The sequence below is a fragment of the Sorghum bicolor genome, chromosome 10 (assembly GCF_000003195.3).
Source record: "Sorghum bicolor cultivar BTx623 chromosome 10, Sorghum_bicolor_NCBIv3, whole genome shotgun sequence".
NCBI lineage: Eukaryota > Viridiplantae > Streptophyta > Magnoliopsida > Poales > Poaceae > Sorghum > Sorghum bicolor.
In genome coordinates, this window is record NC_012879.2 from 8,817,924 (window position 1) to 8,845,792 (window position 27,869).

At 42.5% G+C, this 27,869-nt stretch overlaps 3 protein-coding genes across 3 annotated transcripts; 1 reads left to right on the forward strand and 2 right to left on the reverse strand.

Annotated features, from left to right (window-relative positions):
* On the forward strand, positions 9,126 to 11,318 carry LOC8065547 (uncharacterized protein YuxK). The gene is made up of 3 exons (XM_002436726.2): positions 9,126 to 9,531; positions 9,688 to 9,855; positions 10,717 to 11,318. Exons 1-3 carry the CDS (start codon positions 9,270 to 9,272, stop codon positions 10,944 to 10,946), a joined length of 660 nt encoding a protein of 219 aa, XP_002436771.1. The 5' UTR covers positions 9,126 to 9,269; the 3' UTR covers positions 10,947 to 11,318.
* On the reverse strand, positions 11,788 to 15,942 carry LOC8057897 (DNA polymerase lambda). Its single transcript, XM_021449694.1, has 15 exons — positions 15,752 to 15,942; positions 15,518 to 15,667; positions 14,963 to 15,325; positions 14,624 to 14,717; positions 14,420 to 14,550; positions 13,934 to 13,996; positions 13,687 to 13,866; positions 13,548 to 13,601; positions 13,207 to 13,295; positions 13,040 to 13,130; positions 12,794 to 12,874; positions 12,484 to 12,551; positions 12,309 to 12,393; positions 12,135 to 12,233; positions 11,788 to 12,002 (listed from the first exon to the last, which is right to left on the reverse strand). Exons 1-14 carry the CDS (start codon positions 15,860 to 15,862, stop codon positions 12,135 to 12,137), a joined length of 1,659 nt encoding a protein of 552 aa, XP_021305369.1. The 5' UTR covers positions 15,863 to 15,942; the 3' UTR covers positions 11,788 to 12,002.
* Positions 16,443 to 24,499, reverse strand: LOC8065548 (clumping factor A). Its single transcript, XM_021449693.1, has 5 exons — positions 24,123 to 24,499; positions 22,469 to 22,565; positions 21,686 to 21,729; positions 21,486 to 21,575; positions 16,443 to 20,827 (listed from the first exon to the last, which is right to left on the reverse strand). The coding sequence occupies exons 1-5, from the start codon at positions 24,261 to 24,263 to the stop codon at positions 16,772 to 16,774; spliced, it is 4,428 nt and encodes a 1,475-aa protein (XP_021305368.1). The 5' UTR covers positions 24,264 to 24,499; the 3' UTR covers positions 16,443 to 16,771.

Sequence of the window (27,869 nt, forward strand, 5' to 3'; positions counted from 1 at the left end):
CATCTGCGTGCTCTCACCTCCTCCTCTCTAATACGCGCTTTTCCTTCACCATGGAAGATCCACCTCTTGTAGTTTTCCACAAATCCGTACTTGAAAAGATCTTTGTATACCGCCCTATATACTTTTCTTTTTTGGTTCTTACACTCCCTGCAGGGACACAGCGTCCGATCCGACCCTTAAGCAGCCGGGCCAAATGCTTGCTCTAGGAAATTATTGGTCCCCCTAATCCATTCATCGCTCTTCCTCTTAGTTGTCCAGCCCGTGTACATCCACTCACGGTCAACCATCCTCTGTCATGCGCCAATATAAGCGAGCAATAAAACCAACATTTGCATCTACAATGCGTTCCTACCATCTAATAGGTGAAGAATAGGTCCTAATCCCACCCGAGGATGCGTAGATGAGGTTAGCTTCCATGCTCCGCTCCCGTCCGAGACGAAATTTCGGCAGCACCTCCCCGTTGTTCTCCCGATACACGTCCCGGCGGAGAGAGTGTGTATACGGAGAACAACGGAGAGGTGCGGCCGAAACTCCGACTCGAACGGGAGCGGAACATGAAAGCTAACCCATCTACGCATCCGCGGGCTGTCCAGAAAATATGGACAATCCGAAAGAGATAGTGTCGCAGATATGCACTGATCAGCATACCAACGACCGTGTATCCCTTTCGAACGGGAGATGCCTAACTAGGGTACGCAATCTAAAACAACTATAAGGATGAGAGGTGAATTATACCTAGGGTAGCAGCACAAAGGCGAGTAACGGGGCGGTGGAGAGTCGACGCGGTGCAGGAAGACCCGCAGCGCCCACAAAGACGATCGGAGTCACCAAGTACCTCCCACAGGTGGTCCTAAAAAAAGGAAAAAAGGTTAGTATCCACACAAAATTTCGGCAGCACCTCCCCGTATATGGCACGATGGCCGACAGCACATATATGGCACGACGGCACACATCCAAGCAAATTTTAAATTAAAGAAAGGCGCATATATAGAAACTATCATACAAGATACTTTCATAAAGATATATAGATAAACCTTGCTAAAAGAATTTATCAGAACTATATCTTTCCCCTAAGTTCAGGGTCTCCAAAATTACATTCCTGTTTACCATAATGGAAGAGGATGTTTTATGTCACATTATGCAGGAGCATAGTAAACATGTTTACTCTCCCAAATCAGTACAGTGTCCCATTATTAAGATGACAAATCCAATGAACTTCTTGTTGAAGCCATGAATTTTGCACACCTACAGTTTTCGGCATCAAAGATTCAAATTGGTCAGTGATGGGCATTTATATGCTTGTTAGCCATTCCTTTGCACATTAGTTAGTGTAGCTGAGAGTTTAAGATGAAAGAATTTCCATGACACCCAGAAGCAAGGGCACATGCTCCCTATCCAGAAAGGAAATGTATCCAGGAAAAGAACCACCTCATCTATTATCTATACTATAATATACGTTGGATCATAGTTCATCCACATAAACTCAACAGTTTAATCGCATGATTTGGCCAAGATGGCCATATCAAAAACTTATTTCAACCAGTGTTGTCGAGAAAAGATTTTTTTTTTACTAGACAGCACACTAATATATTTCCCAAACCTAGAAAGTGTGTCAAATTCAGAGTTAGGATCAAATTGTTCTTCTAACCAAAAAAATAAATGCGGTAGCCCTCCATGATTGACCGCAAATAATTGCGCTCTATCTTTTCCCAGAATAGTGCGATACAATCGCCGGCTTCTGAAGCAAAAGGCGCCTAACTAATTAGCACAAAAGACGATTTGTGGAGGAAACAAAGACTGACCGGCGATGCGTGCTGCTCTTCCTTCCCCCTGCTGCAGGCTCTACTACCGCTGCGCGCACAAGGACCAGGGATGCAACGCGACCCGACGGGTGCAGCAGACGCAGAACCAGCCCGCGGCGTACGAGATCGCCGGCGGCGTGCGAGACCGCTGCGGGGCCGAGGGCCGAGGGCGTCGCCCCGTTGCCTAACACTGTCGCTGTGGTGCCGTCCCAGAGCTTCCCTGCGCCGTCGTCGTCATCCTCCAACCATTGCTCGGGGACGTCGCAGTACTCAAACTCAAGCACCGGGTGTTGGCCGCCGGTGCCGGAGAAGAAGGCTGGGGACTGAGGGGTGGATGAGAAAAAGCTGCGGTCGTGCGGGGTGAGCGGTGGCGGCGCGTGGGGCAGGGGAGGGGCGGGCCAGCGGCGGCGGATCTGGTCGGCGGCGGTGGCGCAAGGCGTCCAGCGTCGGCGGGTTCGGCGCGTGTCTGCGCGTGTGTGCGGGCGGCGGCGGGTTAATGGTTGGACTTGGACGCGCGGGGGCTCGGGGGATAAGGTCGATTTATTTTTTTCTAGAAAACATCCTTTGCCGACTGCTCCATCGACAGGCAGTCGGCAAAGGCCCGACTAATATTTTAATATAATCTTTTCCGACTGCCGTAGACTAAGGCAGTCGGCAAAGATTTTATGTATTTTTCCTTTTTGTTACAGCCGCAACTTGCTTTAAATTTTTTGAAACTTTTTAACATAGACTTTACATATGATTTTATAATACCTCGACAAATTTCGTAATTCTGTGATATTTTTTGTTATATTTCGTTAATTAATTTCTTTTAATTGAATTTTTCGCCGCGTAATCCAACTTTAAACTGTAGGTGCATGAAATAATGAAACTTAGACATTAGAAAAATGATATTCATGTTGTAGAGTTTATTTTGAGGCCGTGCCCAGAAACTCATCTAAAATTTTGAAGTCCTTGTCGACGGAACATGACCATTGAGGTGTGGTATAAGTGTTTTTTAATTATATTAAATTCAAATGAAGTCGAAAAATTACGAAACTTGTTGAGGTGTCATGTTATCACATATATAGCCATTGATAAAAATTAAAAATTTAAAAAGTTTGGACAAAGTTACGACGACAGATGTATAAAACTCACACATCTCCTCATGTGTTCACAAGTGATCACATGTGGAGATGTGTGGGTTTTGGATATTCGATGTCGTAACTTAATTTAAACTTTCTCAAAAAGTTTTTATAGCCTCCACATGTGATAATATAACACCTCGACAAATTTCGTAATTTTGTGATATTTTTTGCTATATTTCATTAATTAATTTCTTTTCATTAAATTTTCCGCCGCATAATCTAACTTTGAACTGTGCATGAAATAATAAAACTTAGGCATTAGAAAAATAATATTCATGTTGGAGAATTTATTTGGAGGCCTTTTTTAGAAACTCACCCAAAATTTTGAAGTTCTTGTCCACGGAACATGACCATCGAGGTGTGGTATAAGTGTTTTTTAATTATGTTAAATTCAAATGAAGTCGGAAAATTATGAAATTTGTTGAGGTGTCATGTTATCATATATGTAGCCTATGATAAAAAATTTAAAAAGTTTGGACAAAGTTACGACGACAGATGTATAAAACCCTTGCATCTCCACATGTGTTCCCATGTGATCACATATGGAGATGTGTGGATTTTAGATATTCGACGTCGTAACATGCTCCAAACTTTCTCAAAATTTTTTGTTAGCCTCCACATGTGATAACATGACACCTCGACAAATTTTGTAATTTTATGATATTTTTTGCTATATTTTGTTAATTAATTTCTTTTAATCGAATTTTGCGCCACATAATCCAACTTTGAACTGCAGGTGCATGAAATAATGAAACTTAGGCATTATAAAAATGATATTTATGTTGGAGAGTTTATTTTGAGGCCGTGTCTAGAAATTCACCCAAAATTTTTAAGTCCTTATCCACGGAACATGACCATCGAGGTGTGGTATAAGTGCTTTTTAATTATATAAAATTCAAACGAAGTCCAAAAATTATGAAACCTGTTGAGGTGTCATATTATCACATATGCAGCCTATGACGAAAAATTTAAAAAGTTTAGACAAAGTTACAACGTCAGATGTATAAAACCCACACATGTGCGCATATGTTCACATGTGATCACATATGGAGATCTCTCGGTTTTAGATATTCGATGTCGTAACATGCTCCAAATTTTCTCAATTTTTTTTTATAACCTCCACATGTGATAACATGACATCTCGACAAAATTTGTAATTTTGAGGAATTTTTTGCTATATTTCGTTAATTAATTTCTTTTAATTAAATTTTTCGCCGCATAATAAAACTTTGAACTGCAGGTGTATGAAATAATGAAACTTAGGCATTAGAAAAATAATATTAATGTTAGAGAGTCTATTTTGAGGTCGTGTTCAGAAACTCACCCAAAATTTTGAAGTCCTTGTCCACGGAACATGACCATCTAGGTGTGGTATAAATGCTTTTTAATTATATAAAATTTAAACGAAGTCGGAAAATTACGAAACTTGTTGAGGTGTCATTTTATCACATGTGGAACCTATGATAAATTTTTTTAAAAATTTAGAGAAAGTTGTGATGTCAGATGTATAAAACCTACACATCTCCACATGTGTTCACATGTGATCACATGTGGAGGTATGTGGGTTTTGGATATTCGACATCGCAACTTGCTCCAAACTTCCTTAAACTTTTATCATAGGCTTCACATGTGATAACATGACACCTCGTTAAGTTTCGTAATTTTCCAACTTTGTTTGAACTTTATATAATTAAAAAGCACATCTACCACACTTGGATGGTCATGTTCCGTGGACAAGGACGTCAAAATTTTGGATGAGTTTCTGGACACGACCTTAAAATAGACTCTAAAAACATGAATATCATTTTTTGAACGACTAAGTTTCATTATTTGATGCACCTGCAGTTCAAATTAGGATTCTGCGGTGGAAAATACAATTAAAAAAATTAATTAACGAAATATAGCAAAAAGGGTCACAAAATCACGAAAGTTTTTAAGGTTCACTCTTATTGCATGTGGAGGCTATGAAAAAAGTTTGAGGAAGTTTGGAGCAAGTGACGACGACGAATGTCCAAAACCTAAATTCAAATTTCAAAAATAAAAATTTTCATCTTTACCAACTGTTTGACAGCCTGTGAGGTGGCAAAGGGGACGGCGATAGGCGCTGTTTAGCCCAAGCCACCTTTGCCACCAGCTTTTCTTTAACACCTGCCAGGCAGTCGGCAAAGGACGTCTTTGCTGACTGCTTAGAGTGGCCGACAGCTCAGGACATTTGGGCAGTCGGCAAAGATTATGTTTGCCGACTGCCCTACCTTTGGCAGGTGGTAAAGGATTCTAGTAGTCGGCAAAGCCCAGTTTTCATGCATATCACACACATTTCTTCTGGATAGCCGGACGTATGGACTTGCATGTCGACGATTCCATGCATGCCAAAAGGAGGTCAAATACTCAAATGTCTTAAGATCCACATCGCCAGAACACAGTCATAATCTTTTGTTCCAAATATAAAAACTCACGCGTGTCAACAGACGTGTTCTCGAAAACAAAAATTATAGAAAGTCTGACTTTGTTCTTGGTCTCACTTATCTAACTTTTGTCAAATTTACAAAGAAATGTATCTACAACAAGTTAATATGGATCTGATTGGTTACCTGCACAACTCCTTATCCAGGTAATGCGATCTAGGATTGACGGGTTCCTTATAGAAGGCCTTATGCAGGCTAGGACTTTTCTCAAATCAGTCTAAATCTGCATTCACTATTCGCTCAAAAGTTTTTAGACCAAAGGCTTTTTGACCTAGCTTATATTGAAAGCTTAAAAAGAGGTAGTGCTGAGGTTGCCAACTTACAAATCATTACAAAATATCAACCCAAACACAAAACCCTCCAGCCTCACGAAAGAAACCACACCAACACTCATACAATCATCACACCTAAGGATAAGACAAGATCCTAGCCTAAGCAAAAGTGAAAAAAAACATGGACCAAGCTGGCAAAGAAGAATAGGAGCATGAAGAAAACTCCATCCTTCTTTGCCGACTTGGTCCACTATTTTAGAAAGCCGATTGATTGTAAGCCACTTGTTTGGGAGTTTTGGTCATAATGTTAGAAAAAAACTAGATCGTTTCTAGTCTTCCACAAAGATCGCCCACCACAACAATCCATTATCCCCACTCCCCACGCTAGCTAAAAAGTTTTCCTAAAAACTGAGGATGGAAGTGGAGGAGGTAGCCCACCCTAGGCTATCTCTAACCCAACACCATGTTACCACTGCAATTGGACATTGAAACAGGAGGCGGTTTACTAATTTTTCCTATCCACAGAACTTGCACACTTTAGACCCATCTCATTTTGTTCTCCTCAACTATTGAGCCATTTAAATCCTATTATGCTAGGCCATCCAAAGGAAGATTTGAACTTTCATAGGTATCCATCATCATCCTAAGATCAATGACTACTCCAAGAATTAATACCTATACATGCCCCTTGTTGTGAACTTCCCTAGGGTCACTAATTTCCAAATTAGTATATCCACCTCCTTTGTAAGTATAACACACTCCAGCTTTGACATCAACTCCCTCCACTCGGCCATCTCTTTCCCCAAAGTTCCTTCTATAACTAAGATTCCAACTGCAACTTCCACCTCTCTCCATTGAAATATCCTGATCATGGCATATTTTGAAAAGACTAGAAAAAGTAATAATCAAGGGACACTCCTCTAACCAAATATCTTTCCAAAATCTAGTATGTTTGCCACTACCCACTATGTGCCCTTTCCCTCTCTCATACCATTCTCTAACAGAATGTAACCCTTGCCAAAATTATGAACTTCATCTGCTTTTGCTCTGACAGAAGCCTACTCCTTTATATTAAGGTATTTCTTTCTCAGAGTTCCATACACAGACTACCCACATTTATTGATCTTCACATGTGTTCAGTTCATTGATTCCAGTAATGGGGAATGACTCATTGATTGGTCGTTACTTATTTCTTTTTTTCTCCAAGCATTTTTAATTGATTGGTTTTGTTTCATACTGCAACTGATCATCATCAAAACAAAATAGATACTAAGAAATCGATATGAATGGGATCATGACTTCTTATTACATGATACCTTGCCTTTGGTATTGCATCCATTTCAGGCATTCTTGAAATTTTTCAGTAAATAAAATTTCCTCGCTATACCTTTTTCTTATCTAGCAAGTCGGGACCAATCACGCTTATAACATTGAGTGGCCTTCTGATCTTTATGTTTTTCCTATTGATTGTCACTACTAATGCCATCATTGTCTCAGTCTTGATGTCACTGGACAATGCCACATGATTCTTGGTTATCTTCTCTGCTTGCTCGGTTGCAGTGTATATATATCGAAGCAGTATTAGTTGCTATATTTGCCATTTCTGCTGTTGTCATCTCACCAGTTGTTGGAGTTATGATTGCTACCCGTAAATCATCTCTTTGCATGCATAAAAATTTGAGTATGTTTTAAATGATTTTCAGTCGTGGTTTAATCTTTACATGTGTACAACTTTGACAAGGCACAATTAGCAAAATACTTCAAATTTGATAGAATTAACTTTGAACTTACTTGATCAGTGTAGACTCCATGATGCTTTCTATGATAGATTGAGCTTCTGGTTTTTCTTTTTTTTAGCATAGATTGAGCTTCTGGTATGCAATGGATTGTTGCCTGCTTTGTGAATAGATGCAATATGCCTCTTTGTAATGGACCTATTAGGTAGCCATGTTTACAGAGCTTTGTTTTTCCCATATGTCCTTTTCTACCAATGGATCCCTTTTCTAAAGTGCTCTTATCAGTAGTTCTAACATTATTTGTTAGGGAGCTCACCCCACACTCCGGTCCGCCAGTTGATTCCATGGTTATCAAGTGCTGATTTTAAGTGGTCTCACAATTAAGTTCTCAAATCTCAAATCCCTCATTTTTTCTCTACAGCCTTTGCAGATGGACTACTCAGTTGTATATCAATTTTCAGTTTTAATAGCTACTTGACTTCAGTTGTTGATTATATTGTCAATGTTCATATACGGATGACATATTGTAGTTGTCAAAACATATTAAGGAAACAATGATAGAAGTAGATGGCTTAGTTTTGATGTGGTAATTGTTTTCCTATTTTGCTGCAAGTTGCCCTCTTGCTTGATACTTTTATCAAGGACAGAGCTTCATTCTCAAGACATGATTGAAAAGCTTAAGAAAGCTCTAAAGCTTGGTATGGAAAGTTTATCCTGTCCTCTTGGGTTGCTATTGGACAATTTCTAATTCATGGACGATTAATATGTTTTTGCTATTGGATTGAACTCTAATTACCCAAAGATGTTTCAGATTACATTTTGGAATCTGATTGTAGTGCTAGATAGAGGTCATAGACTATTTTAAAATACAAAAACTAAATTGATTTTTGTTAAGTCACCAGATTATGCTTTCCATATTTTTTTTGCAGCAGGTCTTCCACCAGATCTTATTCTAAATTTCAATCCTGAACCTGACCGGTTATATTGTTGGTAGTTCTTCAACTGGCATGCTGTTCTGACATGTTGGTTTTCTTTACTTCAGCTTTAATTTCAATTACTAATATTTGGTCTCTTAAAATTTCAGCATCATGCAGTAAGAAAGTGGAAACAAAAAAGGAGTAGATGAGTTGGTAGAACCATTGAAAATAGCACTAGAAAAAAGAAGTTGTCTAGGAAATGAACCAAGTACTTGATAAATGAACCAAGTACTTAATATATTGTGTAATTGCAGCAAACAAGTTTTTATTGTCTTTTGAGCTTGAGGACAATGATGGATTTAGTCTATGTGTAGCCAACTTATCACTTTTGTTAGTCCAAATGAAAAGAAGAAAACAAAGTTGATTGGCAAACATGATGCCAAACATGTGAAAAAAATATATTTTCTTATCATATTCAGATCTTGTTTATTAGTAAATAAATATTAGTTAATTAGCAAACAAGTATTTTTTATAAATATTTTATTTAATTTATTCGTAGCGTAGACAGGCACCACGGCAGCGCGTGCCTTGTTTAGTTTCTAAAAAATTTTGCAAAATTTTTCAGATTCTTCGTCACATCGAATCTTTAGACGCATGCATGGAGTATTAAATATAGACGAAAATAAAAACTAATTGTATAAGTTTGGTCGGAATTGATGAGATGAATCTTTTGAGCCTAGTTAGTCCATGATTAGATAATATTTGTCACAAACAAACGAAAGTGCTACAGTATCTATTTTGCAAAATTTTTTATAACTAAACCAGGCCTAAGAGGAAAGGAGAAGACGCGAAGCAGAGGAAGGAAAGAAAAAGTAAACCAAGACCTGTCTAGCGTGTAGAACCGCCGCCACGCCTCGCCTCGCCTCGCCGTCCGAGAGAAGGGGAAAAAAATGCTCGCCAGAACCCTCGTCGGCGGCGTCCGGACCCGCCTCGCGCCGTCTCTCGCGAGCCTTCTCCTCCGCCGCGGCTACGCGTCCCCCGCCTCCTCCGCCGCTGCGGCGGCTGACGACCTTGTCATCGACGAGGACCCGCCGCGCGCCGCCTCGACGTCCGCCGCCGCCGCCGCCACCACCACCGTGGCAGCCACCGTGCCGACCGTCCTGCAGCCGCGCGTGCTCATCTACGACGGCGTCTGCCACCTCTGCCACCGCGGTGAGTGGGACAGCGATACCCTGCTCTGGCTGGGGTTTTCTGGGGGGATCATTTCGCTGGCTGGCTTCCCGATTGGGCGAACGATTGATGGGCACTCGATTGTTGGGTCCAGGGAGTTTTCGTGGTCGAGAAATTGATCTCGCCTTTGCAATGCAGGGGTGAAGTGGGTGATCAGGGCCGACAAGCACGCCAAGATCAGGTTCTGCTGCGTGCAGTCCAAGGCTGCCGAGCCATACCTCAGGCTGGTGGGCATGGACAGGGAGGACGTGCTGCGGCGTGTTCTCTTTGTCGAGGGCCCTGAGGCCTACTACGAGGGCTCTACAGGTCAGTTACTACACTTATGATGGGATCAAAAAAGTTTTTGTGTGCTATGAACAGACTAACGTTGTGATGCTGGGGTGGTGTGCAATGCATGATAGCAAGAATGCTAGTAGCAAGTTAGCAACTATGAGCTATTTGGACTATATTTCTTCTATTTGACTTGAGTTGCATGACACCATCTTGGAGGATATTTCAGTTCTTGAGTTATGTGTCCATAGTATGCTGTGCCAATGTGACATCTGTCATGATTTATGAATAGTGGGTGGATAACCTTTCGCTTCTTGTTGATGCTTATGATTTGGTCAGCTGCAGGATTCATCGTTAACAAGCATTGTGAAGGATAGTGATGTTGCAACTTGCAAGCCTTATGATGTTCAGTGGACTAATTTAAATTTCAGTTTGTTCTACCTCATGTTGCCCATTCTACTATTTCTCTCATCATGCATTCTTTACCAATGAAAAAAAAAAAGATGTTGTAGTTGTAGCTGTTATTGCAGAATTGCCCTCCTACATTGAAAGCTTGCAAAATTTTAGAAGGTGAGCTCCATGTGAATGATAAACCAAACTTTGTATTGTGACGCTGTGATAATAGTGACTTTAAACTATTAGAGGGTATGCTAAAAGAAGCTATTGTTTGTAGAATACCCATTTAGCCAAAGAAAAGGGAGAAGAAAGCATTTTTTTTTCTTTTCCTGTTAAGCGAGCGTACTTTTAAACTATGTCATGTTTCACCGCTACTTTTGTCTCTTAGTGATGTTTAATTTTGAGCTGTGTCATGTTTCACCATAACTGTTTCCCTCTTAGTGATGAGTGATGTTTAATTTTGAACTAATTAGTGCTAACATCTTCATGTTTTGGTTTCAGCTGCACTGAAAGTTGCATCATACCTGCCTCTTCCCTACTCAGTCCTTAGCTCCTTGCTGATCGTCCCCACCCCACTGCGGGATGCAGTCTATGATTACATCGCAAAGAACCGCTATGACTGGTTTGGCAAAGATGATGAGTGCATTGTCACCAAGGACAAGGAGATTCTGGAGCGCTTCATTGACCGGGAGGAAATGCTTGGTGGTGGTCCCAGCAATAGCTTCTTTTGATTGCATTTTTGGCTGTGCCGTTGCTCACACTTATACTGTAGGAAAGCGCTGTAAATAATCCTCGTCTCCATCTAGGTACTCTTCAGATAGTTTTCTTAACTCCTAGAACTTCTGCATTGCATGTTAACAACAATGCATCGAGCACCTGCAAGGTTTGTCAAATCAGGTTTATTCCAAGTTGATTGCAAAACGTGAGCTAGTTGATGTCTAAGATTAGAATTTTGCAATATGGATTGGTAGTCGGTGTAAGGCATGAAAGTTACAAGTGCCTTGATGTGACATTATATCTTTTACTATACCTGCTGTCTCGTATATGGGGTATCTCGTTCAAATAACTGCACTACATAATAATATACTCAGTTGCCACATTTATCTTATGATTTTCTTTGCGCTGAGACTTGCAATTCATGTGATACAAAGGATCTCTTTTAGAGGCTGAGGTCGTTGCTCAATTTGTATAATTCATGTTTCCTGTAAAGGCATGTTTGGTTCTCTATACCCAGCCTTGCCAGCGCTTTCCTTTCCAAAATTTGGTATGCAAGCATCTGGTTTGTGTTAAACTTTGGTAAAAATTCCTCATATTGCCAATACTTGTTTTTCTTGCCAATGTTTGGCCAGGTCGTTGGGTGGCCAAAACGGTGACCAAACTTTGGTAAGATTCGGTAGGGTAATTTGCCCCTAAATCTCTACGGCTTCTTGATTGCTTAAACGTCTTACATAACTGGATGATTATTATATGAATGATAAATAGGTCATCAGATAAAGTTTAGGACAACTAATAGCTCGTTTAGTTGAGATGCTTCAAAACGCTAAGGATAAGCTAATGAGATGTTTCACACAGTTATGCATGAGCTCAGCTGCCAGCTCAACAAATCCTTGTACTTACTGAGAAGAGGTTTTTCACTGACAGAATGCTTCTTCAACAAGGTTGGGAGAAGCATAGAAAGCGAAGCTGAAGTACAAAGGCGTTTAGTCCCCAGGAAGTCGAGGTAGGTTAGAGATACATACAGATATAGATGTACAAGATACATTCTCTACATGAACGTTCAAAAACAGCTAAGGCCTTGTTTGGATGTTATCGGATTTACCTCAATCCACATGTGTTGGAGTGGAATTTAGTTTAAGTTTCACTCCAATCCACCCCAACACATGTGGATTGATGCGAATCCGACTATATCCAAACAATGCCTAAAGGTTGCGCTCATGGGGTTCCAGCCAAGGGAATCCAAGCGTCTCAAACACATCCTTCTCGGTGTCACAGTTAACTATGGCATCCGATCTGCCAGCCTGTAAAAAATTATAACAAATCAACTGAAACTGGACAGAAAGGTTTCCCATTCGTGATGATATGAATATACGTACATGTTTTCCACCACTGCCGCGGGTAGCTAGATATAATCCAGTATCGTCAAGTACATATCCTTTAGAATCTGCTAGTAGCCTTAATCTGCATGATTTGTTGAGTTTAGATCCAAGGGAAGCGGTAGTTTTCATTCGGTGACTGTCAGATAAGAAAAGGGTATATTTTGAGTTATACCGCCGATTTAGTACATCATTTCCAGTCCATGCAAGCAGACCACATGCATATCTGTTCCTCGGGTATACCTGTCGATACACAACAATAGTCAGTTTTATAACCCAGAAACTGGTATAGTGTCAGGCTTGTGAATTCATCATTCAGTGCCAGAAGGAATAGCAAAACAGGGTTTGTTGTTACAACAGTAACTAGAAAAAGATCATGACAAGTCAGTTAATGTAATTACTACATATAATACGGGGACCACAATACTGTTCCTACTTTTCAAAAGCAACCTAACTGACGATGTACATTGGAAACTTCCATGTACCTTTAAGTCGATACGGTGCCGCAGCTCACGCCCAGGGTACGTGCAAAGACCAAAGTATGTGTCAACCCCGCTATCAGACCCCTGCATTGAATTTCAACCATTTCAGAACTCATAAAAAACTTGGATTTAGAGTTTTAAGTTAATTTATCAATTTAACACATCAGCTAAGCAGTTATTGCTATCACAGGAACTGCTAGAGAACTACAGAAGTCACAGCTCACCAGGTGGTGGAATTTAACAACTTACATCAACACTGTGTATGCTAAAGATAAGATCCTCCCTCAAAAAGTTAATTTCCTTCAACCGTTGAACAAACTTGGGTAAAAATCCTACATGGCTGAAGGAAAATTTGTAACGGTTTATGCAAACATTTATTTATGTACCAACAAAGTTCTAAAATCTTTTAGGTTTACCTTTCTCCATCAGGATGAGTTATAATAATATCCATGTCACCACAAGATGCTTTACCACGTCTATATGATCCTCCACAAACAATTATTACCTACAAACAAAAAAGAATGTACGCAAAAAGTTCAATAGTATCTAGAAATTGTACTTCAACACTGCAAAATCAGAAGCATAGAGAACTATACTAAATCGATAAGAAAGCATTTCAATTCAACCGGTAAAGAAACACCTAGAATGTTTGCAATGGATATAGCGTCAACATATGCTTCAATATTGGCATTTAAACAGCTCTTGTGTGCTGGAGAATACAGTAGTTCCCCAAAATGGTGAATTTTATGTAACTCACCCCAGGCAAGATATCAGTCCCAACATCTTTTAAAAGCTCCTCCATCTCGCTAACCTAGATATTATGAAGCAATATGTATCATATGCAAGATCCACATAAGCTAGTAACAAATACACACATAATCATACAAACTACATACTTCATGTCGGGGTATTCTTTGCTTGATATCATCAAAAAACTTCAATCCAATCCTCTGCGCATTTGTAAGTGATTCATCTTTGCGTAGATCATCAAGAGTACGGTGTCCCTTTTCGTATAACTTGAGCGCAGTTGCAGGACCAACTCCCCAAACTTCACCAAATAAACTGATGGTCCTTACCTTCAAAGTGAATTATGTTGATATTGCCAAAGGTAGCTGAACATGTCCAAATCATGTTTTGCATTACCTTTTCATCATTCTCAAAGTGTTCCAGCTTGGAGAGTTTTCCAGTGGTGACTATTTCATTTATCTGCACACAGAGATTGCTGGATTTAGCTGAGGTCATGGACACTGCAAGTCTAGTTATAAATGTAAGACTCCTAATGTTTCTGGGAATTGTACTTGTACTAGTTGGCATAGTAATGAAAACAATGTACGACATCCAGTGGTACTTTGCTACTATTTTGAACAATATGAAAGGCAAATGTCTTTGTCAGAACACAAAGATCGCACATGCCTTCTATTCGAACCAGAGTTCACAATATGATTGCTAAGTGATTCACAAGATATTGAAAAAACATGACTACTGACTACTGAGGTATGTTTCTTTCACATTATTGAGCCCAAAACATACTCATTGGCCTGTTCATTTTGTAGAAATAGTGGTAAACAGCGAGAACAATTTTAGGAAGCAATATTAACAGTAATCAATGGTAGAATTAGACATACATACATGGTCTTTCAAAGATTTCCCGATAGTAGGGAGACCTTTGACTTGGTCAGCACTTTCAATTTTGAATGGCAATTTCTCAATCACCGGTATGGCCTTGTAATAGCTAAATGATCTTCTGTCATCTCCCAGGGCTTCAAGAGGAAATATGATATGTTAAAGGCTTAAAGCAATCAGTTAATGTACGAGAGAGTTTAGTGCACTTACCCCTATAGATATCGATAAGTCTTCCGAAAATCTTGGTGATGTTCCTGTTCAAGTCTGCTGGAGCATATATGCTGGGCCCTCCAGAAGAGGCTTCCTGGTCACACAATTCATGAATTAGCACATGAATATAAATATCCACCTGAGCCATAAATAGAGAATACAGATATCATATTGAAGTTTGTGAAAGTGAGGTCCAAATTCATTAACAATGAACATCTGTCTGTTTTTATTCACATTATTTGGTATGGACACAAGAAATATGAAGAAGGATGGCATGAGAAAACAATATAGTTCAGAATAAAAGATGGAACACTAGTTTTTCAGATTGCTTTTATATACCTCTATGCCAAATGTACCATGAGAACCTACGGTATCCTTGGAATCTGCTGAGCTACTCTGGCTACTTGCATACTGGTTAGGCTGCTTTCCGGCACTTGATCCTTCAACCATATGTGCACTTGCACCAGGAGACCCTGCAGCTGCTAGTTCGCTCTCCCTGTCCCCTCCACTAACTCTCTGGCAGTCCCCAGGATACTCAGATGACATTTTGGTCCTTTTAGCCGGCTGCAGCGCACCTAAATTTTCAGTGCCAACCGCATTCTTTGGCTTTAATTCCTCTTCGTAATTGATTGCAAACTTGTGGTTGGGCAGTCTCTCCCCAGACTTGAGGCACTCCTCCATCCATTCGAAGGACACCACACTCTGCAATCAATTGTCCAATCCATAAAACGGCAATTTGGCATGACAATTGACAACACGAAGCCTCCACAGGTCAATGCAGCAACGAGATAGCCAAATACAAATGGCAGCACACACGCAGCAGCTTGCACACAGGAAGGAATAGGAGGCTAGGGCTTGTATCGCAATGGGAGGGGGGAAGAGAGCAGCGATTACCCCGCGGAAGCGGTGGAGCCAGGCGGCGTCGAGCTCCCGGAGTAGCGCCTTGGCGTCCATGGCCAGCACGTGGTTGAACCCCGCCAGCTCGCCCTTGGGGGGCTTCTCCACGACTCGGCCCCCCATCTGCACCAGCCTCTGCTTCCACACCTGCATCGACCATCCCCAAATGCCTAAGCACACAATAACGACTCGAGGCGCCAACGAGAGTGTGGGTTGGGGGAAGAGCGCGACCTCGAGGCGGCGAGCCTGGACGCCATGGGGAACGATGAAAGCGGAGACGCCGCGGAATATGCCGTCGGGGTCCCGCTCCGCCGCTACGGCAGGCTTCCGCTTCGGCGCCATCAGAAACCCCTCCCGCCTTGTCCCCTTGCGGTTGTGGCGGCGTCGTTGGGGGTTTTCTGCAGTTCCGCTGTATACAGCGACCAACTTCTTCCCCTTTTTGGTTTTCAGTTGTCCCGAGGAATGGCCTTCGGCCAAAGAAAAAACTTTGATCTTCTCTATAAATTTATTTTAAAAAGTAGCATATTTGTAACCAAACTAATCTTATTTTATCGAGTAATATGTTTTCATAACATAACTATTTAGTGTCGTGTGCATTAATATTTTTCTCTTATAAATGTAGGTCATGTTTCGATCTATTAGTCGCTACTCTCTCCGTTCCAAATTAAATATATTATTTTGTTATGCATCTAAATATATGCTATGTTTAAATACATGATAGAAGCTGTGTTAAAAAAGCCAAAACGCCATATAAGATATATTATGTGTAGGAAATGCAATACTGTGTGCAATATGCCCATGGGAAGACAGGCCTCGTGACTCTGCCGTTTACACAATGACAATAATATATGATTATAGAAAGCCTAGCCACACCATTTGCACATAAAATCTTGCTAGATCAATTTACACGCAGAAAACCAAATAATGAGCAAGCACAGTAATATTTGCACAAAATCATTTACAAAGTACACCATCCAAACAAAAATCAAAACCGCACACAAATCCTATATATTGAACTTCAATGGTATCCTCCTCCTAACATGGAGAGGAGGGGATTATTGCTTGTAAAAAATCAAATCAAATCAAAACTTATAGTTTCTTTCCCTCAAATTTTACAACTCAAGCAATGTACAAAACCCCAAAAAAAAAACAAACAGAAGGCACGCCGAACTATCACCAATAAATAGTATTCGATCCACACTCTGTTAAAAACTGTTGCTAACTAGTAACTGTAACCAGCTAACTGCTGTCTCATGCAGTTTCTGCAGTGTCAGTTGTAGCTGAGGGCTTTTCAGTGGCAGTGTCGTCCTGAGATGACGGCTCAACGACTGTGTCGGCGTCTGCCAGCTTCTCATGGACTGGGTCCTCTTCCTCTAATGGTTTCCCATTGGCTGATTTCTCAGGGGACACGTCCTCCTCTAATGCCTTGACACCATTGTCCTCTTCCTGCTGTGGCTTCTCCGTAGCTACATTGTCCTCTTCCTGCTGTGGCTTCTCCACAGCTACACTGTCCTCTGATGACTTGGCATTTGCCTCGTCGTCCTCCGATGGTTTCTCAAGAGCAGCATTGTCTTCCAATGGCTCTACACTTGCCTCACTTCCCTCCAATGACTTCTCAAGTGCCACACTGGACTCTGGCTTGGGAATCACCTCATCTTCTTCTTTTGCTTCCCCAATGGCAGCATTGTCTTCTAATCGCTCTGCAGTTGTTGAGCCTTCCTCCAGTGGCTTCTCGGGAGTTACAACATCCTTCGATGGCTTGGCAGTGACCTCTTCTTCCTTCAATGGTTTATCGAGAACAGAATTGTCTTCTGATGGTTCCACACTTGCCACACCTTCCTCCAGTGGCTTCTCAGGAGTTGCAATATCCTCTGATGGGTTGGCACTCACTTCATCGGCCTCCAACAGTTTCCCAAAGGATGCGTCACTTTCTGATGGCTCCGCACTCGTCTCGTCCTCCTCCAGTGGCTTCTCAGGAGTTACAGTATCCCCTGAAGACTTTGAGCTCTCCTCATTGGCCTCCAATGGTTTCCCCAGGGGAGCATTGTCTACTGATGGCTCTGCATTTTCCTTGTCTTCCTCTGATGACTTCTCAGAAGTCACATGGTCATCTGGCAGCTTGGCACTCACCTCTTCTGGCTCCTCAATAGCTTTGTTTTCCTCTGATGGTTTGCTGCTGGTATCTTCATGGTGTATGCAATCTTCAACAACTGTGTCACTTCCTGGTGTTGTTTCTATGGGTGCACTTCTCTGATGTGGTGTCTCATAAGAAATGTCACCCTGTACAGGTTCATCAGTGGTTATGCTGCTGTTCTGATGGCATACAGGAAGTGTTTCAGTATCTGAGCTGCTTTCCGACGGTTTATCACAAGCAGCATCACTTTCAGTTCCCATTGGCTTCTTAGCAGATGCATCATCTTGAGGTTTCACTGGCTGATCAGTTGCCTTATCAGGAAGAGCATCAATTTGGAGTTCTGGTGCCTCCATGGTAATCACATCAGTTTGAGACTCTGATGGCTTACTGACAGATGCATTGCTCTCAGGATCTGATGATGGTACTGATAGTTTATCAGCACCTGCATCACTTTGAAGCCTAGAAAGCTCATCACTAGGTGTGCTACTTTGATGCACTTCTGGCTTCTCAGTTGATTTATCGCTTTGCGGTTCTGGTGACTGCTCAACTGACTGATCTGCATTATTTTGTGATTCTGCAGTTTTTTCTGTAGCTATGTCACTTTTAGGCTCTGATGAATCTTTGGCAGCTGTATCACTAACAGGCTCTAGTGGATTCCCAGAATGATCCTCATTTTGAGGTTCCAATAGCAGCTGCATATCCGCATCCTTCTGATGTTCTGATGGTTGCTCCTTTGGAACCTCAGCAGGTGCAACGTGTTGAGATTCTGATGAGTGCTCAGCAACTGCATCATTTTTAGCTTCCATTATATTGTCAGCTTCCTTCTCAGCCACAATGCCTTTAGACTCTAATTGCTGCCCAGCATTTGGATTGCTTTGGAAGTCTGGAGGATTCGTACCAGATGAAAGCCCTTCAGGTTCTGAGTGATCCTTGTTTAATTTAGTGGCATTACTTTCAAGCTCTAGCATATTCTCAATAGATACTTCACTCCCTTTCGTCTCCGCAGCAATCTTTTCACTTTGATGTGGCTTCTCAACCTCTTCAGTTTTCAGTGGCTGCTCAGATTGTTCGTTAGTTTGAACTGGCTCCTCTGAAGCATCTTTTATTGATGGCTTCTCAGTGATTAAATTGGTTGGAGGTGGCTTCTCAACAGCCATGGCACTTTGCAATATTTTCTCAGTATCCATATTCCTCTCCAAGATCTCCTGAGGGGCTGTATCACTTTGAGATGGCTTCAATGTGGCTGCTACACTTTCTACCTTCTCAGTGATCATACTTTGAAGTGGTTTCTCAGTAGCAGTGTCAACATTTGATAACTTCTCAGCATTAAAAGCACTTTCTGATGGTTTCTCAGTGGGCTCAGGGATCTGACTAGGTGTTATGGTAGGCATGTCAGTTTGTGATGGTTTCTCTGTGGAAACATCACTTTGCAATGCGGTTGCAGCAAGTGGTGGCACTTTGGTTGTCTCACTTGTTACAGATAGCTTCATGGATGTATCATTGCTCTTCTTTGTAACTTTGATGGTCTGCGATTGGTTTTCAGTGGCCACAATGACTTTCTGTGGCTCCTCAGTAGGTACATTGCTCTGAAACATTTTCTCAACCGTGTTGCTTTGCACTAGACTCTCAACGACCACCTTGCTTGCCAATGGCTTATTGCTAGACATATTACTCTCTCGCTGGTTTTCTGGAGTTACACTTCTTTGCCATGTCTTTTTCACAGCTACGTTGCTTTGGAACGGCTTGGAGACAGCCACACTGCTTTGCAATGGTTTCACAACAGCCGTACCACTTTGTGACAGCTTCTCAGTTGCAGCACTGCGCTGCCACAACCTTTTGACAGTTCCACTAGCTTCAGTCGTCTTTGGATCAACTGCAGTGGTCAGCGGTTGCTTCCCAGTGTCTATGTTGCGTTGCCATGACTTTCTAACTACAGCTGCAGTAGTCTCTGATGGCTTTACACCATCTGTAGTCTTCGTATCATCTGCGCTCTTAGTGTCATCTGGACTGGCGACCAATAGCTTCACATCATCTGCACTCTTCACATCATCTGCACTCTTCACATCATCTGCACTCTTTGCATCATCTGCACTGGTGTCTGAAGGTTTCTCAACGTTTTCAGTTTGTTGCTGTGGCACAGGGGCTACTGTACTGGTTTCCCCTGGTCTCACATCAACCACACTGGTTGCAGACGATTTCTCAGTACCTACAGTGCTCTTTAGTGACTTATTATTGAACATCCTGCGTCCCCATGGACTTTTAACTTCTGTGGTGTTATCTAATGACTTCATGTCGGTTGTTGGTGATGGTTTATCAGTAGCTACACTTTTATGTGACTTCTCAGTTGGTGCACTGTTCTGTAATTGCTTCTCAGCAGCCATATTGCGTTGCCATGGTTTTTTGACCACTTTGCTGCTTTCTGATGGCTTTGCATCATCTACACTGGTCGCTGATGGCTTATCTGATGGTAAAACGATCTGTGGTGGATTCTCAGTTGGCACATTTTGCTGCCCTGGTTTTTTTACTAATGTGCTGCTTTCAGGCTGTCTCATATCAACCCCATTACTTGATGATGGCTTCTCAGTGGCATCACTGCTCGGTGATGGCTTTACAGTGCTTGTGCTACTCAGAAATGGTTTATCTGTTTGCAGACTTCGTTGCCAGGGTTTTCTCATGGCTGCACTGTTTCCTGATGGCTTTACATCAACCACACTGTTCTGCAGTGGCTTTTCTACACTACTTTCTGATGGCTTGTTGTTGACAACATTACTCTTTGACTCACTCTCAGTACCTCGTTCATTTTCTGCCATGGTGCTTTCAGATGGTTTTGTGACATCAACACTACTTTGCAATTGTTTCTCAGCTGCAACATCATTCTTTGAAGTTTTCTCATCTATAGGTTCATTTTCTACTGGTTTCTGTGTGACTTCATCACCTTGATTTGGATTTTTGGTGGCTTCTTCAGTTTCTGGTTGTTTCTCACTAGCAACTTTTGCATTCCCAGAATTGTCCTCGAACTGACTGAAATTCCCCTTAACCATAAACAGTTGAGAATGGTGGGTCTTGCAATAAAGTTTGCCTTCATGGGTGATATGATTGGATGGGCTGAGCGTACAACCACCATGGGTGCAGCGGAAGCATGATTTATGATAAGAATTTCCATTAAGAGCAACCTGCAAAAATGTAACAGCGTGATGTAAATGTGCCCTTAAATTATACTCTGCAAAAGAGGCTGGTTAAAATTATTCTATGACCCTTTGACAGCTATGCACTTAGTGCACTATGATTCCATTCCCAAAAAAAAGCACTTAGTGTACTATGATAGAGGTCACTGAATTCTGAAGGACATACACCATCACTTTGGCTTGTGGTGAAGAGATCGAATTTTTAATACTAAGATTTTTTTTCTACATGTTACATGCAATGGAGAATTATATTAGATGCACTATCCTGAAATTGCAATTACTATAGAATTTTTCCAATACTAATAGTCATAAAAAGTTTAATTACATTAGCAGTTGTAAAGAAACTATGCTTTCTGATTTTTCAGATAATGGAACAAAGTTCCAGCCTCTACCATCCGTGGACGGTACACAGCTGAACTATGCTTCTGATAAAATACCTCTGAGCAAGATTATGAATTTAAACAGAGGACTCCCCCCACCCCACCCCCCCACACACACCTACCACCACCACACACATACACACACACACACACACTTAGGACATGAATAGTTGTCAGCGAGTACACTTAGGAGCAAACTGTGCTTAACTGCCAAAGCATTTTTTACTCTAGTTTAGTACAAAAGAGGAAGACTGACTAATACTGACCTTCTCAAGCGGGTACACAGTCTTGTTGCAAACTACACATTTCTCTTGTGTGCCAACAAACATATTAGAGAATCTACTGCTTTGTTGGCCCTGCACATTGACAATAAAAAAAATAGAGGAAATTGGCATAAATTTGCTGTATATTGCAGTATCAGTGAAATGTATTAGGCACCAGGCATGCCCTAGAGAAGCTCAGATACCTTATGTCCATTTGATTTTTCTGACTTAGCTGATCGGGCCACACCTGACATATAACACAGTAATATTTCAGAGAACAACATTAGTTCGCTTTTTTCTCAAACACGCAGGAGAGATATGTATCATTGCATTAGTAGAAGAAGAGAGTCGTATCCCACACAAACACCACTGAAAAAGTGTTAGCTCACAAAGATGTGTTATATTATAAAAACAATGCTAAAATAAAGCACCTGGTTTACAGGATGAAAAGAGAAAACCATTGTGATCGTGTGCATAATAAGATGTGATAATATAATTTCATATTCAATTGCAGCTATAAGAACTGTAGCCAACACTCTTGTAGTGTAGCAGTAAGCTCCCCAATTGAACGAGAAACCGGCCATGGTCCAAATCCTGGTGGCAACCAAAAAAAATCCCTTTGTGTGCAACCCAAAAAGACAGTGTGCCAGGGCGCCTGTGGTGCTTGTGGTTGGTTTGGGCCCTCCTATCAGGGTAGTTGCAGTTGTCACAACCCCATAAAGTCGTGGTCGGCCCAGATTATGTTATGGCCCTATAGGGTGAATCCAGGGTTTGGGGTTTTTTCTTGGCTTGTCTGGTTGAGGCTTCTTCTTAATCATAATGCTTTGGGGAGGCTGTTCCTAGGGTTGATTTATTTTTTGGAGTTGTATAATTTCGATCAGAAACATATGCACTGTAGCATCTACTCATGCAAATTGTGAGGACAATAAGGTATTTAAAATATATATATATCACAGCATCTTAGTCCAATTGATTGTCTCTAATACCTTCAAAACTTTTCTCCAAACTGCCTGTTGATTTTAATATCTGGTCATAGTGAGGCTTGCAGTATAGGACACCTTCCACGGAAGAATAATTACTAAACTGCAGAAAGAAGAACCAGAAGAATGGGGTTAGCTCCAGTATTAGTTTGATTAGGTTTCACAGATGCACATTTTGGCTGTAAACATATGAAGATAATACCATTGTCAACTAGTTTGACGTAGCATAAGTATTATCATTATTGCTGTTGTAAAAATGTAAAGCTTCTGAATAAAGCTACAGTGTGTCAAACAATGTGCTCTAAAGTAATAGTGGTAGCATAGGCTTCTTCTGAGTTTTGTTCTGCTGTTTATGTGTGCGGGTGATCTGTATGGGGCTCTACTCCCCCTCTTTTTTTTCTTCTTAATATATTGATACACAGCTATCCTGCATGTTTGAGGGAAAACAATTATATACAAACAAATTCCAGTACACTGAACTCCCCACTTTACCAAGAACAAAAGTGCTTCAAGAATCTAGACTGTTTTTCTAGAAGAGAAAAAAATCTTCAAGCATGTCTCAAGTCTTGCGCTTTGTGATTTCTACCCAGCTCACTATCATGCAGGAACTAGTATTATTCTGGTTAGGTTTCACAAGTGTAGCTTTGGCTGCAAATAAGAAAAAATAGCACTGATGCCCACTAGTATGATTGTAGCGTAAGAGATTCACTATGATCATTATTGCTCTCAACAAAATTAGAAGTCTCTGAATTAAGGTGCAGCTGTGCCAAACAACACGTTCTCATGGAATAATGCAAGCAAGTCTAATCAGGTACCAATACTACATCCATATTGGAAAGGCATTTGTCTTGCACTGCATTATTACATGATTATATGTCAACTGACTGCAAGAATTATGACAGCTATGCCATGTGCAAGGGAAAGCAAGTACAAAGTGATCATGATATAGCAAGGCACTGTTTTAATACTTAAAGTGATAGATATGACATCTCATTACATCAGTAGCCTATTGAGATGGATTCCTCAAAAAGTTAAATGCATATTATATTCATAGAAGGACAGAAATCTTTAGATAATGACATTATTTCACACTCTACATTATCATGATTAAAAGGTAAGATCAATTGTCATTAGGTATTCATCGGGGAACAGCTGAAGATTTAAATGCGCACTTGCCATGTGGTTGCAAGAGAAAAGTTCACTGATGGCACAATCGTGCTTAAATGAAACAACAAATTCTGTACCCTGTACTGTGTACTCCCTATCCGTGATTTTGTACCCAGTTCGCTAACAAGCAAGAACCAGTACAAATTCAACGCGTAACAAGTAACTCCGTGCGCAAATCCTGCACAATCGCAGTCGACATGATCATGCAACCTATAACTGACAAACCCAGACCAAGGAAGTACAGCAATTGAAGGAAGCAGCCAAGCAATTCGAAGCAAGGACAAGAAAGCAAGACAAGACAGCCCAGCTACTCTGACTTGAGCGACGCTCGCAATAATAGCCAGAATCACAAAAGCACCAGTAACAGTGCGACTGATCCTACACGTGAACTTTCGCTTCGTAATAACAAGACTGTGCTCGACAACACCCCAAGAGTCCATGCGCGAGCCGAGCAGGGGAGGGAGGAAACGAAGGGGGCTGAAGAGAGAGGGACCTGGAGTGTGCTCTTGCAGTGGTGGCACCGGAAGCAGGGGCGGTGGTAGACGCGGCCGTCGGCGGCAAGCTCCTCGACGGGGTACACCGTCCGGCCGCACGACGCGCACTTCTGCGTGGTGCCGCCCCACGCCCCCGACATCCCCTCGCCGTCGCCGCCCTCCTGCTGCTCCGTCGTAGCGAAGGATCGAGGAGGGAGAAAAAGGAGAGAGGGAAAGAGAAGGAGGCGACGGCGACGGGTGGGGTGGATGATTGGCGGAGGTGAAAACGGAAGGAGAGGAGAGGGCAGCACAGCTCAGGCGGCCTGTGTGTCGTGGAGGGAGAGGGAGAGGCGTGGGAGAATAACGGAGGCGCGGACGGCGAGTTGGTGCGGACTGCTGCCGGTGTGCGCTCCCGCGCCTGCTTTTGTCAAAAGAGGTCGGAATTGCTACGGACACCACCGCAGGCCGCCTGCAGGGAATTTAGGGATGTGTCAGTCGTATATTTTTGAAAGGAAAAGTTTTAAAAAAAAACTTTCTTTCAAAGTCTGATCATGAAAGTGTCATCACTAATGATATTGACATTAAAATATTTATCAGGTACAAACTTAGCTAGGTCTGTAATAACATGAACTTAGAGGTTGGTTATTTAGAGCCTCTTTGGTATAGGAATTTTATAGGAATTTAGAGGTGACTACCCTATTTTTTTTAATCTAAAAATCTATTTAGAGCCTCTTTGGTATAGGAAATTTATTGGGATTTAGAGGTGAATACCTTATTTTTCTAATCTAAAAATCAATGTGCTCCAGATATGCCTCATAAATTAGAAACAAATCCCATGGAAATGTACTCCTTAGAGCAACTTGAGAGACTCTTTAAATCTTTATTGATAGGAATATATATTTTGGTGAAGAAATACCCTCTAACAACTTCTTTAATCTATATCTCCTATAAAGATAAACCCCATTACCCTAATTCTCTAGCATCTCCTTAAGCCACGTCATCCACTTCCCACCTCCACCTTCACCCCGTTCTCTAGCGTCGCCTTCCTGACTCTCGCATCTTCAGTTAAACAAAAACGGATCCCACCTCCAATTGCAGGCTGCAACCCATCTTCCAGCGCAGCCTCTTGGTGGTCAAGTGCGCCACCTCGCCGCCCTTCCCCGACCCTCCGCCTCCACCCCTCAATATTAACCATCACATTACCACAAATATCTCCTATAAAGATAAACCCCACTATCCTAATTCTCTACCATCTCCTTAAGCCACGCCATCCACTTCCCACCTCCACCTTCACCCCGTGCTCTAGCGTCGCCTTCCTGACTCTCGCATCTTCAGTTAAACAAAAACGGATCCCACCTCTACCTGCAAGCTGCAACCCATCTTCCAGCGCAGCCTCTTGGTGGTCAAGTGCGCCACCTCGCCGCCCTTCCCCGACCCTCCGCCTCCACCCCTCAATATTAACCATCACATCACCACAAACGAACAGACACAAGCATTTATCTTCACATTGATTCCTCAGCCACATCACTGCAAACTCCTTACGAAAGAAATTGAACCATCCTGCTAACTTTGTGTATAAAATACCTTTCCTTACCTCCTCCACTGTGCTCGTCGACGCCGACGACAAGAGAGTGCAGACCTCCACAAGCGTGTGGCCTTCTCCGAATTGGCTACTCCACATCTGCGTGGCCCTTCACCGCATTGGCGCCAGCCAGGTCTGCCTCGATGCTAGCCTTCTTTGCCTCCGCGTGGATCTCTCCGCCTGGCTGCTCTGCATATGCGTTGATTGCTCTGTGTCTGCGTCTGGCTGCTTTGCCACGATCTGCTTCTGGGTTGCCCTTGGTTGAGATTTGATAAGGTTCCTAGCACATCCGAAGAGAAGAGACAGTACACAGGGTCAGGCCATTGGCTTTTTTTATTCTCCAAACACGTGTACCCGGTAGTTTTTTTTCCTAGCCCATTGGTAGAATTTTTTTTCTTTTTCTAATGAACTCTAAGTGAACGACATTGAGTCCATGGCTGAAAGGTCCTTGTTTAGTTTTGGTAATTGAGTGACAACTTAGGTGGACTAATAGTGTTTATGTGAGATACACAGGAGATTAGTCCACAGGTGATGATGTGATAATGGAGGAGCTCATTACATATGATACATGACATGGAGTCATGTGACCAAGGTGGAGAAGATCAAGATGAGGCTTGGCTTGATGGACCGGTTGCAAGAGTGAAGGGCAAGTCGGAGGCTTTGAAGCGAGGGACCGCGTGTGACGGTGAAGCTTGAGCAAGACTTGGCGCCGATGGACCGAGGCAACGGTGAAGAGCAAGTGAGGTCAAGATCGATGAACCAATACGGTCACGTGATGATATGAAGTGGATCATATCATTTGGTGATTGGTTGGTGCATGTGTTGCATCAACATTGGAGGAGTTGGAATGGAAAGCGCAAGGCAAAGGTATAACCTAGGACTTTTCTATTTCACCGGTCATAGGTGTGTAGAGAAGTTTATGACCGGATTTAGGATAGATGGCCGTACTATCAAGAGGGGCAAACTTGTTTGCATATCGGTCATCTAGTGCCACTTGAGCGATCTAACTTTGCATATGTGTTAGGATCGAGTGGCGTGGCAAGTTTGAGAGGCTAACTCCTTTGGGAAAATTGTTTGTGAAAAGCTAACACACATGCACATGGTGGTGTACACTTGTTGGTGTTAGCACTTTTGCAAAGGAGGTGGAGTTCCTAGGGTTGAGAGAGGTGTGGGTTTCTCTCTCCTTCCCGCCGAGCTTGCGAGGCGGGATTCGGCGCTTTTGAGAAAAATAAGTGTATATTTTCTATTGCGCCGGTGGGAAATTTGGAGAAGTCGCGGGAGTGTTTTCTCTCTGAGAAACACTCACCGGACGCTGAGTGCGGAGGCACCGGACGCTGGCCTCAGCGTCCGGTGTGCTTGACTTTGCTAGGGTTAAGCACCGGACGCACTCTGGTAGCGTCCGGTGGTTAGCGTCCGGTGTGAGGGGTTTTTGTAACCCTCTCTGCGCACGAGTCCGGTGAGCACCGGACCGTCCGGTGCCCATCGTCCGGTGAGGTCGCGAGTTTGACAAACTCTCTGCGCACGAGTCCGGTGAGCACCGGACCGTCCGGTGCCCATCGTCCGGTGGTGCCGTGCAAGCGCGCGTGCGCAGTAGCCGTTGGCGGCAACGATTGACTTCAAACAGCTAGTGACACGTGGCTGACGCCTGAGCACCGGACGCTGGGGGTTGAGCGTCCGGTGGCTCCCTGTGAGCGTCCGGTGCCCACGTGTTTTGCCCAGTGAAGGGGCAACAGATAGTTTAGCCCTTGGGGCTATAAATAGAAGTGGTGGCCGGCCTTGGCTGGTGCTGAGCACCCTTGGGACTTAGTGTCCATGCTTGGGGAGTGCTAGTGAAGCCTCTAACTCACATATACTTGATAGTGTTGATCCGATTGTGTGAGTGAGCGATTCTAGTGCGTTGCATTGAGAGATTGCTTTCGAGTGGCACTAGGTGTTCGTGTTGCAAGCCGGTGGTGCTTGTTACTCTTGGAGGTTGCCACCTCCTAGATAGCTTGGTGGTTTGTGACTCCGTCGAAGCACGCAAGGAGATTGTGCGGTGCTCCGGAGAAGAGATTGTGAGGGGTACGGTGCTCACCCCGCGGGGATCGCGAAGAGCAACTCTAGTGGATTGCTTGTGGCTTGGAGGATCCCCATCTTGAGAGTGGATGTGCGGCACCCGCTGAGGGTTTGGCTTTGGAATGCTAAT